Source organism: Heterodontus francisci, chromosome 6, assembly GCF_036365525.1.
Source record: "Heterodontus francisci isolate sHetFra1 chromosome 6, sHetFra1.hap1, whole genome shotgun sequence".
NCBI lineage: Eukaryota > Metazoa > Chordata > Chondrichthyes > Heterodontiformes > Heterodontidae > Heterodontus > Heterodontus francisci.
Genome location: NC_090376.1, coordinates 132,827,052 through 132,841,308, shown reverse-complemented (window position 1 = coordinate 132,841,308; position 14,257 = coordinate 132,827,052). Strand labels below are relative to the sequence as shown.

The 14,257-nt window shown below is 45.1% G+C and overlaps 1 protein-coding gene across 2 annotated transcripts in view; it reads right to left on the bottom strand.

Annotated features, from left to right (window-relative positions):
• Positions 1-49: 49 nt before the first annotated feature.
• The window catches only part of slain1a (SLAIN motif family, member 1a), a 123,203-nt gene continuing 108,995 nt past the window's right edge, over positions 50-14,257 (bottom strand). For both annotated transcript variants that reach the window (XM_068034353.1, XM_068034354.1), the window contains 2 exons: positions 10,138-10,420; positions 50-862 (listed from right to left, as the gene is read on the bottom strand). In XM_068034353.1, coding sequence (XP_067890454.1) covers positions 787-862; positions 10,138-10,420 — 359 coding nt within the window. In that variant the 3' untranslated portion in view covers positions 50-786. The remainder of the gene's footprint in view (positions 863-10,137; positions 10,421-14,257) is intronic.

Below are 14,257 nucleotides of genomic sequence, written 5' to 3'. Positions count from 1 at the left end.
ACCAGTTGGGTTGAATGGCCTGTTTCTGTGCTGCAATATAATGCAAATATTATTAGCTGCAATGATCCCTGCATTCAAAACTCCTGCCAACACTCGCAAATGAACAAATTCCAGTTTAAGGGCAATGTGTTTACAAATGTTTATATACCTAAAACCAATAGCATCTAATCACATACATAATTTATGAAGCAGTTTCCATTCTTTATTTCCAATTTGTGGAAATTTTATTATTAAATCTCATTTGTAACATTATTGGAGTTTTTTAAAACTAATGCTTTTAGTTGAGGTATCACAGTTTTGCTCAACAAGTGTTAGTTTGCAACATACACTTAAAATGAAGTGTTCCCAACTCAACAGGTTAACAGTTTTGTTCAAATGCAATTCAATATCGGAAAAGTTAATTTCATTCCCCCCAAAAAAGAAAATCCCTTGTGACAAAACGCTCATCAGAATATTGACTGCTGTTTGGAACATGAATAATGTAAACCCAACATTAAACAAATTGAATTTGGTCAAGAGGCATTTTGCACTAAAAATATTGCAAGTTTGAGATTATTACAATGCACAGGGCCAAGGTTTAAAAGCACAATATTACAACAGTTAGTTCACTTAGTATTACTTCAGCTTATTAACAAAACTTAAGTAATTGTGTGCCTTGTCTAGTCTTTAGCATTTTCACTGAAACCAACTGTAGGTACAAACATCTTGTGACATGTCTAATCCCAGCCAGCTGGGCATCATTGTGTAACAGCTCCTCTGTCGAAACAGTCCCTGTGGCCACAGATATCAGTAACAGCCATCCCTCCAGCTTCCATCCTTAAGAGAACTGAGTGTAGTAAGGGGCTTTGGAGGCTGAAGAAAACTGGAAATAAAATGAAGGATATATGTTAAATCACAGGCCACAAAGTTTTCATTCCAGTTAAAACAATACATTATATATCTGTGGTTAGTTTTCACTACTGCTGTTTGGTTTTGCTACACTTGGCTAACATAGATTCCTTTATCCACCTTTCATAGAGAGGAACCTTGTGATGATGATAATGATGAGCTTCAAGTTTTTGAATGTCAAAACAATTTTATGAAACTTTTAAAATGTACTTTGGATCTCAATTAAGCGTTCCAACAGTAAACTGGAAGCAGAAACTTACAGAAGCGTACATCCTAATGCCCAAAGGCCAAGGAGCATGAGGGCAGTGTTTTAGAGTCACAAACATGGCAGTTTTTGGAACTGAAGTGTTGTCTGTAACTCAAAAACTATGCCTAATATTTGTCTTTATGCATTTTTCTACATTACAACCATGACTATACTTCAAAAGTACTTAATTTCATTGCAGCAGCTTTTTCGGGAGCAGAGTGTGAGCGAGTGAGCAGCTGGGAAGGTCAGTTTGAAAGTAAACTTAATTTCCTTTTGTTTTCGGCGGAGGCCAGGGGGCTGCTGGGTAAGTAAAACACTATATATTTGGGCGGTTTCTGAACCCGAGACACCACACTTGTAGTGTCTCCCACCCGCCCTCCTCCTCTAACCAAAAAAAGGACTCGGTGGGGTGTATATAAGGTAAGGCTTTTTCTATTTCTCTGGTTTTATCGTGATTGGTAAAAACTTTTCGTTCCTTTTTCATTTAACTAAGTTAAGTTTAAGATTAAAAATGGCAGGAGATCTCAGACCCGTGTCATGCTCCTCTTGCTCAATGTGGGAGCTCAGGGACACAGCTGATGTCCCTGACTCCTTCACGTGCAGGAAGTGTGTCCAACTGCAGCTCTTGTTAGACCGCATGACGGCTCTCGAGCTGCGGAAGGACTCACTTTGGAGCATGCGCGATGCTGAGGAGGTCGTGGATAGCACGTTTAGTGAATTGGTCACACCGAAGATTAGGCTTGCTGAGGGAGAAAGGGAATGGGTGACCAAAAGGCAGAGAAAGAGCAGGAAGGCAGCGCAGGAGTCCCCTGCGGTCATCTCCCTCCAAAACAAGTATACCATTTTGGATACTGTTGAGGGAGATGGCTCACCAGGGGAAGGCAGCAGTAGCCAGGTTCATGGCACCGTGGCTGGCTCTGCTGTTCAGAAGAGCAGGAAAAAGAGTGGAAGGGCTATAGTCATAGGGGATTCGATTGTAAGGGGAGTAGATAGGCGGTTCTGTGGTCGAAAACGAGGCTCCCGAATGGTATGTTGCCTCCCAGGTGCACGGGTCAGGGATGTCTCAGATCGGCTGCAGAACATTCTAAAGGGGGAGGGTGAACAGCCAGTTGTCGTTGTGCACATAGGCACCAATGATATAGGTAAAAAACGGGATGAGGTCCTACAAGCAGAGTTTAGGGAGTTAGGAGCCAAGTTAAAAAGTAGGACCTCAGAGGTAGTAATCTCAGGATTGCTACCAGTGCCACGTGATAGTCAGAGTAAAAATGAAAGAATAGTCAGGATGAATGCGTGGCTTGAGAGATGGTGCAGGAAGGAGGGGTTCAGATTTTTGGGACATTGGGACCGGTTCTGGGGGAGGTGGGACTATTACAAATTGGACGGTCTACACCTGGGCCGGACTGGAACCAATGTCCTTGGGGGTGCTTTTGCTAACGCTGTTGGGGAGGGTTTAAACTAATGTGGCAGGGGGATGGGAACCAATTGAGGAGGTCAGTTGACAGTAAGGAGGTAGTAACAAAAACCTGTAAGGAACTAGATAATGAAGTCAGTGTGACTAAGGGGAAGAGCAGGCAGGGAGCAGATGATGAATGTAAAGGGACTGGTGGTCTGAGGTGCATTTGTTTTAATGCAAGAAGTGTAGTAGGTAAGGCAGATGAACTTAGGGCTTGGATTAGTACCTGGGAGTATGATGTCATTGCTATTACTGAGACTTGGTTGAGGGAAGGGCATGATTGGCAACTAAATATCCCAGGATATCGATGCTTCAGGCGGGATAGAGAGGGAGGTAAAAGGGGTGGAGGAGTTGCATTACTGGTCAAAGAGGATATCACAGCTGTGCTGAAGGAGGGCACTATGGAGGACTCGAGCAGTGAGGCAATATGGACAGAACTCATAAATAGGAAGGGTGCGGTAACAATGTTGGGGCTGTACTACAGGCCTCCCAACGGCGAGCGTGAGATAGAGGTACAAATATGTAAACAGATTATGGAAAGATGTAGGAGCAACAGGGTGGTGGTGATAGGAGATTTTAATTTTCCCAACATTGACTGGGATTCACTTAATGTTAGAGGTCTAGATGGAGCAGAATTTGTAAGGAGCATCCAGGAGGGTTTTCTAGAGCAGTATGTAAATAGTCCAACTCGGGAAGGGGCCATACTGGACCTGGTGTTGGGGAATGAGCCCGGCCAGGTGTTTGAAGTTTCAGTAGGGGACTACTTTGGGAATAGTGATCACAATTCCGTAAGCTTTAAAATACTCATGGACAAAGACGAGAGTGGTCCTAAAGGAAGAGTGCTAAATTGGGGGAAGGCCAACTATACCAAAATTCGGCAGGAGCTGGGGAATGTAGATTGGGAGCAGCTGTTTGAAGGTAAATCCACATGTGATATGTGGGAGGCTTTTAAAGAGAGATTGATTAGCGTGCAGGAGAGACATGTTCCTGTGAAAATGAGAGATAGAAATGGCAAGATTAGGGAAATATGGATGACAGGTGAAATTGTGAGACTAGCTAAGAGGAAAAAGGAAGCATACATAAGGTCTAGGCGGCTGATGAAAGACGAAGCTTTGAAAGAATATCGGGAATGTAGGACGAATCTGAAACGAGGAATTAAGAGGGCTAAAAGGGGTCATGAAATATCTATAGCAAACAGGGTTAAAGAAAATCCCCAAGCCTTTTATTCATATATAAGGAGCAAGAGGGTAACTAGAGAAAGGATTGGCCCACTAAAGGACAAAGGAGGAATGTTATGCTTGGAGTCAGAGAAAATGGGTGAGATTCTAAACGAGTACTTTGCATCGGTATTCACCGAGGAGAGGGACATGACGGATGTTGAGGTTAGGAACAGATGTTTGGTTACTCTAGGTCAAGTCGGCATAAGGAGGGAGGAAGTGTTGGGTATTCTAAAAGGCATTAAGGTGGACAAGTCCCCAGGTCCGGATGGGATCGATCCCAGGTTACTGAGGGAAGCGAGAGAGGAAATAGCTGGGGCCTTAACAGATATCTTTGCAGCATCCTTAAACACGGGTGAGGTCCCGGAGGACTGGAGAATTGCTAATGTTGTCCCCTTGTTTAAGAAGGGTAGCAAGGATAATCCAGGTAATTATAGACCAGTGAGCCTGACGTCAGTGGTAGGGAAGCTGCTGGAGAAGATACTGAGGGATAGGATCTATTCCCATTTGGAAGAAAATGGGCTCATCAGTGATAGGCAACATGGTTTTGTGCAGGGAAGGTCATGTCTTACCAACTTAATAGAATTCTTTGAGGAAGTGACAAAGTTGATTGATGAGGGAAGGGCTGTCGATGTCATATACATGGACTTCAGTAAGGCGTTTGATAAGGTTCCCCATGGCAGGCTGATGGAGAAAGTGAAGTCGCATGGGGTCCAAGGTGTACTAGCTAGATGGATAAAGAACTGGCTGGGCAACAGGAGACAGAGAGTAGCAGTAGAAGGGAGTTTCTCAAAATGGAGACGTGTGACCAGTGGTGTACCACAGGGATCCGTGCTGGGACCACTGTTGTTTGTGATATACATTAATGATTTGGAGGAAAGTATAGGTGGACTGATTAGCAAGTTTGCAGACGACACTAAGATTGGTGGAGCAGCAGATAGTGAAGGGGACTGTCAGAGAATGCAGCAGAATATAGATAGATTGGAGAGTTGGGCAGAGAAATGGCAGATGGAGTTCAATCCGGGCAAATGCGAGGTGATGTATTTTGGAAGATCCAATTCAAGAGTGAACTATACAGTAAATGGAAAGGTCCTGGGGAAAATTGATGTCCAGAGAGATTTGGGTGTTCAGGTCCACTGTTCCCTGAAGGTGGCAACACAGGTAAATAGAGTGGTCAAGAAGGCATACGGCATGCTTTCCTTCATCGGACGGGGTATTGAGTACAAGAGTTGGCAGGTCATGTTACAGTTGTATAGGACTTTGGTTCGGCCACATTTGGAATACTGCGTGCAGTTCTGGTCGCCACATTACCAAAAGGATGTGGATGCTTTGGAGAGGGTGCAGAGGAGGTTCACCAGGATGTTGCCTGGTATGGAGGGCGCTAGCTATGAGGAGAGGTTGAGTAGATTAGGATTATTTTCATTAGAAAGACGGAGGTTGAGGGAGGACCTGATTGAGGTGTACAAAATCATGAGAGGTATAGACAGGGTGGATAGCAAGAGGCTTTTTCCCAGAGTGGGGGATTCAATTACTAGAGGACACGAGTTCAAAGTGAAAGGGGAAAAGTTTAGGGGGGATATGCGTGGAAAGTTCTTTACGCAGAGGGTGGTGGGTGCCTGGAACACGTTGCCAGCGGAGGTGGTAGATGCGGGCACGATGGCGTCTTTTAAGATGTATCTAGACAGATACATGAATGGGCAGGAAGCAAAGAGATACAGACCCTTAGAAAATAGGCGACATGTTTAGATAGAGGATCTGGATCGGCGCAGGCTTGGAGGGCCGAAGGGCCTGTTCCTGTGCTGTAATTTTCTTTGTAATTAGCTGTGAAGCACTTTGGTAGTTATCATGAAAAGGAACAGTACAAATGAGAGCACTTCCTTTCCATTTCCAAAATATAGAATTACATACATTCTTTTTTTTAAAAAGGGAAAAAAAAATTACACCCATTTTGGTGAACCCATTATCCAGAAATGACTGATGTTAGTGGCTGAATAGTTGATAGACGACGTTACTGTATTGGACGTTTAATCCATTTAGGAGTAAATGATTTACATTTGCTTCAAAATTGTGCACAGAGGAATGTCGTAGAAGTGCATTCTATTCGTCGCTAACATTATGAAAAGCCATTCCTAGAGCATATTGGCCAGGATTTTGAGTCCTGCGGCATTCCCGACGGCAGGACCGGAAGTTGGCGTAACTTCTACTTCCACCATTCTTCCCATTCCACAAGCGATTTCATATGTAAATTAGCCATGCATCGATGGGCACCATGGGATTCTGTAGCAAGGAGGCCTTTCATCGATGGAACCCACCATCACTGGGCCAAGCACCATGATCGCCATGGATATAAAGCATTCTGAGCTTGCAGCCTCAAGGATCAGCAGCCGTCCTGTCATAGTAAGTCTCTGCATAGGAACCTAAAGTAAAGCATGAACTTAATTCAAAATGCTTTTGCCTTCCTTAATTTCTGTAATCCAGCACCGACTTTGCATCATTTATTTTTCTCTGCAGCAACAGCAAAGACAATGTCAGGCAGCAGGCAGCGTCCCATCCCCTGCAGGTTTGCCTCCAGGCTGTCAGGGAAAGACGGGAGGTCCTCTTCCCTGCAGATGGAGTCGGTGACTAGCCCGCCTCACCAAGGCAGCCCATATCAATGACTTGCTCAGATGGTTAGGTGGACTTGATGAAGCTGTTCCATTGTTTTTCACCCTGGCTCCGTCTCTTTAAGACAGAGGGCAGACAAGGCATGTAATGGAATGAGTGAGCAGCCTTGGCGCCATATGCTTACTGATTGGCATTGATGATGTGCTTGGATGTACCATGCAAAAGCCAGTCCTGAATGAGTGATATCGATGCACGTTTACAATGATTGTGATTCATCTTTTGGCATGTCATTACTTTTGCACTGTCTCCTACAGAATAAATGCATCCACAACTAGCGCGAGCAGGCAAAGACAGGTGGAGGTGTCCCAAACATCACAGTCCTGAAATGGAGGCTGCAGAAATTGCAAGAGGATGAAGAGAGGGCAATGGCTGATGGCGAGGCAGGATCCTCAAGGCACAAGGATGAAATGTCATCTTAAGTCTTGCAGCCATGTGTGCACAGCAAAGGAAAGTGTGCGAACTCATGCTCAGCTGATGCTTATTGTGCCTCTGTTTGCATCTCTACTGCAGGTGCCCAGACTCGAGTGTCTGAATGCCATGAGGCCCAAGAATCTTCCGCTGGGAAGATGAAACCAATGTCCCAGAGAGTGCACCATCACCTCCCTCTTCTTCCACCTTCGCCAGCGCAGATAAACCCCTCGCAGACTGTGTGGATGTAAGATTAGAATCTGGGTCACAATCTGATGTGCACGACACAGACACGTCCCAGAAGCTGAGGGAGCGTGTGCCAGCTGGGTCCCCTGACAATTGGAGGATTGCCAGGGACCAGGCCCCTGTTCAGCCCCATGATCTCTGTTTGTTGCCAGGAGAAGTCAGTTGGATGTGCAGCAAAGCCAGGTGGAAAGTAGGTCGGAGATACCTGAGGTCAACACTGACCTCAGACTCAACTGCACAAAGCCGAATGTTCCACACAACGTTGAAACAAATGTGAACTGGGTGGCACAGGAATATCACTCACTGTTCACTTAATCTGGCAGGTAGGACTTAATTGTGACCAAGTGTAGGATAATGAGTATTCATGGCATGTAAGTAAATGCAAAGCTGCAATCCGTGTGAGGGGAACCCCGGACCGCCGCAAACACGCCGTCAACTTAATTTCGGGAAAAAATTCCGTCATCAGGAATCTGAGAAAACACCTCCCGCCTAATTAAATCAACATGCACACCACCAAATCCGCTCGTACAGGTCCAAAAAATTCCACCCATTAAGTTGTAAGACTAAGCAGTATTTCTGCTATTGTCCAATGATATGACTCACTGAAATCGATTTGTTGACAATAATAAAAGTTGATTTCAACACTTGCTAGTTCTTCCATTAATTGCATATAACACTTCAGTCCAATGGTGTAATAATTAGTAAGTAACAATGACTTTTATGGAAGACTAGTCGATCTCTTGTATTGCACATGATGAGTCAAGACCAAGGGTGGTCTTCAAATGAAATGAGGTTACGGGATGAAAAATAGTTAGATCACAGCGTGCAGACATAATTCAGCCCCCACTTTAAAGTAATAATTTAGTCCTTATTTTTGTATTGCCATTATAAATTGTTATGGCCACATTTATAATGCAAATGTCTCAGTAAGCCTGTTGTATAGTAATTATACCCACCCACGCTCAAGAATCCCCACTGACAAGAGGGTATAATTACATGACAAGTTTGCACAGGTAATTTCCATTATAATCGTGGACATAAGAACAATTAAATGTAAAAGTTGACAGGGAGGGTGCGCAGACATAATTAACATTTTAATCGCCAATCTACTTTGGAGTTTCTCGCAGGGATACAAATACACACGCACATACAAAAATGGACAAGTGGGCTATATTTAGTTATAAAATAGGGCATAACTGAGGCTATTAAAATAATGACTAGCTGCTGGGGCATAGTATGAGAGAACAACTGGGACAAGTGGAAATGGGCTTCATTTTGAGTTGTTTCCTTTATAGACGATGAAGAAAATTGGAGGGAAATTTTCAAAAAAGTAACTATTTAGCAAGGCTAGTTAAATGTTGTGCACTTAAAGCACAACCATTTAGCCACAGCACAGTTTGTCACTTGAATGCTTTTCCCAACTTGGGGAAATAAACAGTTATTTCACAATTCACACAAAAACTTAATGGACTCTCCAGGCTGCATTTTATATGTCTCAGCGGCGGACGTAAATTATGGCAGTCCACCCGTGCAGACTGCACGTGACTAGAAGCCTGCTCAGGTCAGGAAAAAGGAACTCGACCTGAACCCGACCGAACCACAGCAGACCCGAGCCCAACCTAGCCCGAGTCCCTCTAATTTAGCCCTGGGCCCGGCCCGACCAAAACCGCCCCGACCCAAGCCCGACCCGACCATCCGTTTATTTACCTTCTGACTAAAGGAACCTAAAGGAAGCTGCAGCGCATGCATGATGACGTCATAGTGACGGCACTCGCTCACTGTGCAGACTCAGTTCCATCCCGGACTCCCAGCTCAGTTAAGTTTTTTAATTTCAATACTTACCAGCAGAGCACTTACCATGCGTGTGCGGCCCGTCCCGACCAAACTCGACCTGGACTCGGCCTGAACCAACCTGAGCCCGAAAACCGGACCCTGAAGATGGGCCTGACCCGACCTGAACCTGACACGTGTTGTTGGGTCCCGTCGGGTTCGGGTCGGGTAGCAGGCCTCTATGTCATGGAGCCGCCTGTGATATTAAATACGGTAGCTCATTTAAATGGCCAGGACGGACTGCCGCTCTCAAAGACTTGGAGGGGGTGGGCAGTCTGTCCCCGCCAATGGCGTCAGCAGCCTTTACGCAGGCACTGACGCCATTTTTATAGGGCTTCAAACCCTTTCATTTAATTTAAATATTTAAAGAAAGAGGTGAGGAAAAATTTTACAAACATTTAATTAGCCCCTCTCCCAACCCTCCCCCCAATAACCATGCACTGCATTACTTGCCCTCTCCCCCACCAAAACACTTCCCCAGCCCACCTGATCTTCCCCGCAAAGTTCATAAACCTTTAACTTCACCCCTTCCCACCATCCCCTATACCAATCAGATTTGACGCTGCTCCCCCCCCCCACCTCCCCGCATTGAAAACTTACCTGCTTCCCCCTCCCCACCAGTGTTCCGCCTCGGATTCCAGACAGGTAACAAAAGGCACAGGAGTGCCGGCCATTGGCACTAATATTGCACTGGGATGGACGGCGGGAGCAGAATTCATTTATTCTAATAACTTAACATATGCAAATTTTGCTCCCGTCGCCAAGCGGCAAGGGGCCACCAAGAGGCCTCACCGCCAATATCGGGCCGGGCCTTCCCAGCGTCGAAGCCCATGGCAGGCCTCTGCTGGAGGCATTTTCCAGCCCACCCCTGCCATCGGGGGCAGTGTCAAGTTCAGCCCTCCATTGAGCTCTCTACAACGTAGTCTAAGGAACACACAGGTGAGACTGGGATTAAGTTTCATCAGTTCCTGAAACACACATTAAATATGATTACTTTACGGAGGTGCAGCAAAAATAAAATAAGCTGTACTCAAGTCTCCGATCCTTGCCTCTTGCTGAACAAATCACAAAACAGTAGTCAGCAAGAGTTAACAGCGGACGCTATCAAGAGTACAAAATACAGGGAAATGAATAAAACCATTTATTTCACAGATAAAAAAATACTTATTTAAAAAGAATTTCACCTTCTGACTGGTTGCGCTAGTTTGCTTCTGGGTATTCCACTACCTCCAATAGCAGATGTTGGTCTGGGAAGGCCACTCCGACCTGGTATTCCTGTGTTTCCAGGCCTATTTGGTAAAGGAATGCCAGTACTCGAGATGGAATGCAAACTGACAGACGTATGGATCCCATTTGTGTTACTCACGGTTGGACTCACATATGCCGTTGCTTTAGGTGGTTGCCGTACTGACAATGGAAAATGGCTGACACTGTTGACTCTGTGTTGAAGCTTATTTAGAGACGGGCCTACAAATGAAGTGAAGATTAGGATTACTCATACAACACATTTATTCACTTCCCCCTCAGTAGGAACTTGGAAGAGCTTCAACCTTCAGTTAGGGCATTTTTAAGACTGCTTGGGCATTACACTCAACTGCAGTGATCTTTAAACTGAAAAGTTACCCTTCAATGAACTTCAGTGCAAAGCAATGATAGCCATACAGTAGAACACTTTTGCAGCATTGCCCTGGCAATATATGCTGCACTGTTTCAAACTGTAAGGCTTGGTCTGAAAGCTGTAAGAATCAAATTGCTGTCTTGCATAGTTCATTCACTCCCTTTATTTTTGCAATAGGTTTTAATGTGGCAACAAAAGTATGAGGATCAAAAATGCACAATAATACACATAGAGCTTCTCCTGGCAGATCTAAACTGAAAGTGAAGTAGGTTCAATTCAACAGGAGCAGATCAGATATCATTTGCAATGAACTAGGCTGTGGAACAAGTATACTGAATATTAGAAAATCATCAGTTTCACTTGATATTGTATTGACCACAACAGATCACAGTCAAACAAAACGAGATTGTTAATTCAACAAAGAAACCAGTGCCCATTCAGCATCATTTCATGTTGCTCAGTAACTAGGGCCCCACTTTTTGGAATTCCCTCTCGAAACACCTCAGCCCTCATCACTTCCAAATGCTTCCTAAGAACCCTATTGTACTATTTCATGCCCTTCCCAAACCTCTCTGTTTCGTAACTCTCCATTACTTAGTGTCAACTTTTGTTCTCCATTCCGCAAAGCACTCAAACTACTCTCTACACATTAGGAATTGCTATAGAAATCTAAAGTCTTGTTATATCTCCCCATTGCTACTCACAAAAAAAAGTGATAAATAAAAATCTTACAGCAACTCAGTAGCAAGCTAGATGTGGCATTGAGAAAGTGAAATCACGATCACCAGTTTGCATGACTTATCATCCTGTTGCAATTTGCCCACTGCACAAACTGGACAATATTTTAATTCCATAGTTTCCCTTAAAACATACTGGCAGCTGATCTACTTGCTAGTTATATATTAATTGGGTGTTACTTGCATTCAGGTGGAGGGTATTAACTTGGGACGTAGCTGTGCTCATATATATAGGAGCAGGCTGAAAGAGGGCTTTGCTAATGGAGGTGCATGATATGTAATGTGTGTTTCTAAATAAAAGCTAATAAGTGAATAAAGATTGGCTATCCTGAGTTTTGACATACTGGCAAAGAATAAAATAAACAAAGCAATAAGCAGCCTCTATCAGCAGGTCACACATTGTTCACATGTGCCGCTCCCCCTTGTGGAACAATATTATTTGTCTACACAGCTGTTGAGAGAGCTGAGCTTGTTTTATTTGGCACTGGCAAATCAGCTGATTCTGCCAGGGGGGTTTTGGAGGTGATCTTTATTTGGATTGGATGGGTGATTAGCACTGTTGGAGGTGGCTGTCATCCATTGTGCTACGACAGAAATAGACAAGGCGAGGACTGTTCTCCAATAGGAGAACTGCTCTATTTTAAAATAAAGTTCAGCTTTCAATGCAACAGAGAGAAAACACCAAAGATTACAGGTTGTTTTCTCCTTAGATGCATGTAAACTTCTGCATTCACCAGATTATCTTCTGCTATTTCTGTCAGCTACAACAAGATCCCACCACTAAACCTAATTCCCCCTTTCCTCCTCTTTTTTTTTTGGATGGACTGTTCCCTCCATGACATCTTATTTCATCCTTCTACCACGCCTTCTTTTACTGCCTTTCTCTGACAACTTCTGCTGCAAGTGCAGAAGATGCAGTACCTGTACACATATTTTCTCCCAACTATTCTTCAGGGCCCCGAATACGCTTTCCATGAGAGACATGTGTACCTTCAACAACAGAGAATACTATATTTGTTGCTCATGCTGCAATCACCTCAACACCAGGGAAACCAAATGCAGGTTAGGCGACCGCTTTGCCAAGTACCTCTTCTGTCGGCAAGTATGGCTCTGAGCTCCCAGGGACCTGCCACTTTATTTTTATTCATTCAGGGATGTGGGCATCGCTGGCCAGGCCAGCATTTATTGCCCATCCCTAATTGCCCTTGAGAAGGTGGTGGTGAGCTGCCTTCTTGAACCGCTGCAGTCCATTTGGGGTAGGTACACCCACAGTGCTGTTAGGAAGGGAGTTCCAGGATTTTGATCCAGCAACAGTGAAGGAACAGCAATATAGTTCCAAGTCAGGATGGTGTGTGACTTGGAGGGGAACTTGCAGGTGGTAGTGTTCCCATGCATTTGCTGCCCTTGTCCTTCTCGTTGGTAGAGGTCACGGGTTTGGAAGGTGCTGTCTAAGGAGCCTTGGTGCATTGCTGCAGTGCATCTTGTAGATAGTACACACTGCTGCCATTGTGCATCGGTGGTGGAGGGAGTGAATGTTTGTAGATGGGGTGCCAATCAAGTGGGCTGCTTTGTCCTGGATGGTGTCGAGCTTCTTGAGTGTTGTTGGAGCTGCACCCATCCAGGCAAGTGGAGAGTATTCCATCACACTCCTGACTTGTGCCTTGTAGATTGGCTTTGGGGAGTCAGGAGGTGAGTTACTCACCTCAGGATTCCGAGCCTCTGACCTGCTCTTGTAGCCACGGTATTTATATGGCTACTCCAGTTCAGTTTCTTGTCAATGGTAGCCCCTAGGATGTTGATAGTGGGGGATTCAGCAATGGTACTGCTGTTGAATATCAAGGGGAGATGGTTAGATTCTCTCTTGTTGAAGATGGTCATTGCCTGGCACTTGTGTGGCGCAAATGTTACTTGCCACTTATCAGCCCAAGCCTGGATATTGTCCAGGTCTTGCTTCATTTCTACACGGACTGCTTCAGTATCTGAGGAGTCACGATTGGTGCTGAACATTGTGCAATCATCAGCGAACATCCCCACTTCTGACCTTATGATTGAAGGTAGGTCATTGATGAAGCAGCTGAAGATGGTTGGACCTAGGACACTACCCTGACGAACTCCTACAGTGATGTCCTGGAGCTCAGATGATTGACCTCCAACAACCACAACCATCTTCCTTTGCGCTAGGTATGACTCCAGCCAGCGGAGGGTTTTCCCCCTGAATTGACCTCAGTTTTGCTAGGGCTCCTTGATGCCATACTCGGTCAATACTGCCTTGATGTCAAGGGCAGTCACTCTCACCTCACCTCTTGAGTTCAGCTCTTTTGTCCATGTTTGAACCAAGGCTGTAAAGAGATCAGGAGCTGAGTGGCCCTGGCGGAACCCAAACTGAGCGTCACTGAGCAGGTTGTTGCTAAGCAAGTACCGCTTGATGGTACTGTTGATGACACCTTCCATCACTTTACTGATGATTGAGAGTAGGCTAACGGGGCGGTAGTTGGCCGGGTTGGATTTGTCCTGCTTTTTGTGTACAAGACATACCTGAGCAATTTTCCACATTGCAGGGTAGATGCCAGTGTCATAGCTGTACTGGAACAGCTTGGGTAGGCGCAGCAAGTTCTGGAGCACAGGTCTTCAGTAATATTGCCGGAATATTGCCAGGGCCCATTGCTTTTGCAGTATCCAGTGTCTTCAGTCATTTCTTGATATCACGTGGAGCGAATCGAATTGGCTGAAGTCTGGCATCTGTGATGCTGGGGACTTCAGGAGGAGGCCGAGATGGATCATCAACTCGGCACTTCTGGCTGAAGATTGTTGCAAATGCTTCAGCCTTATCTTTTGCACTGATGTGCTGGGCTCCCCCATCATTGAGGATGGGGTTATTTGTGGAGCCACCTCCTCCAGTTGGTTGTTTAATTGTCCACCACCATTCACGGCTGGATGTGGCAGGACTGC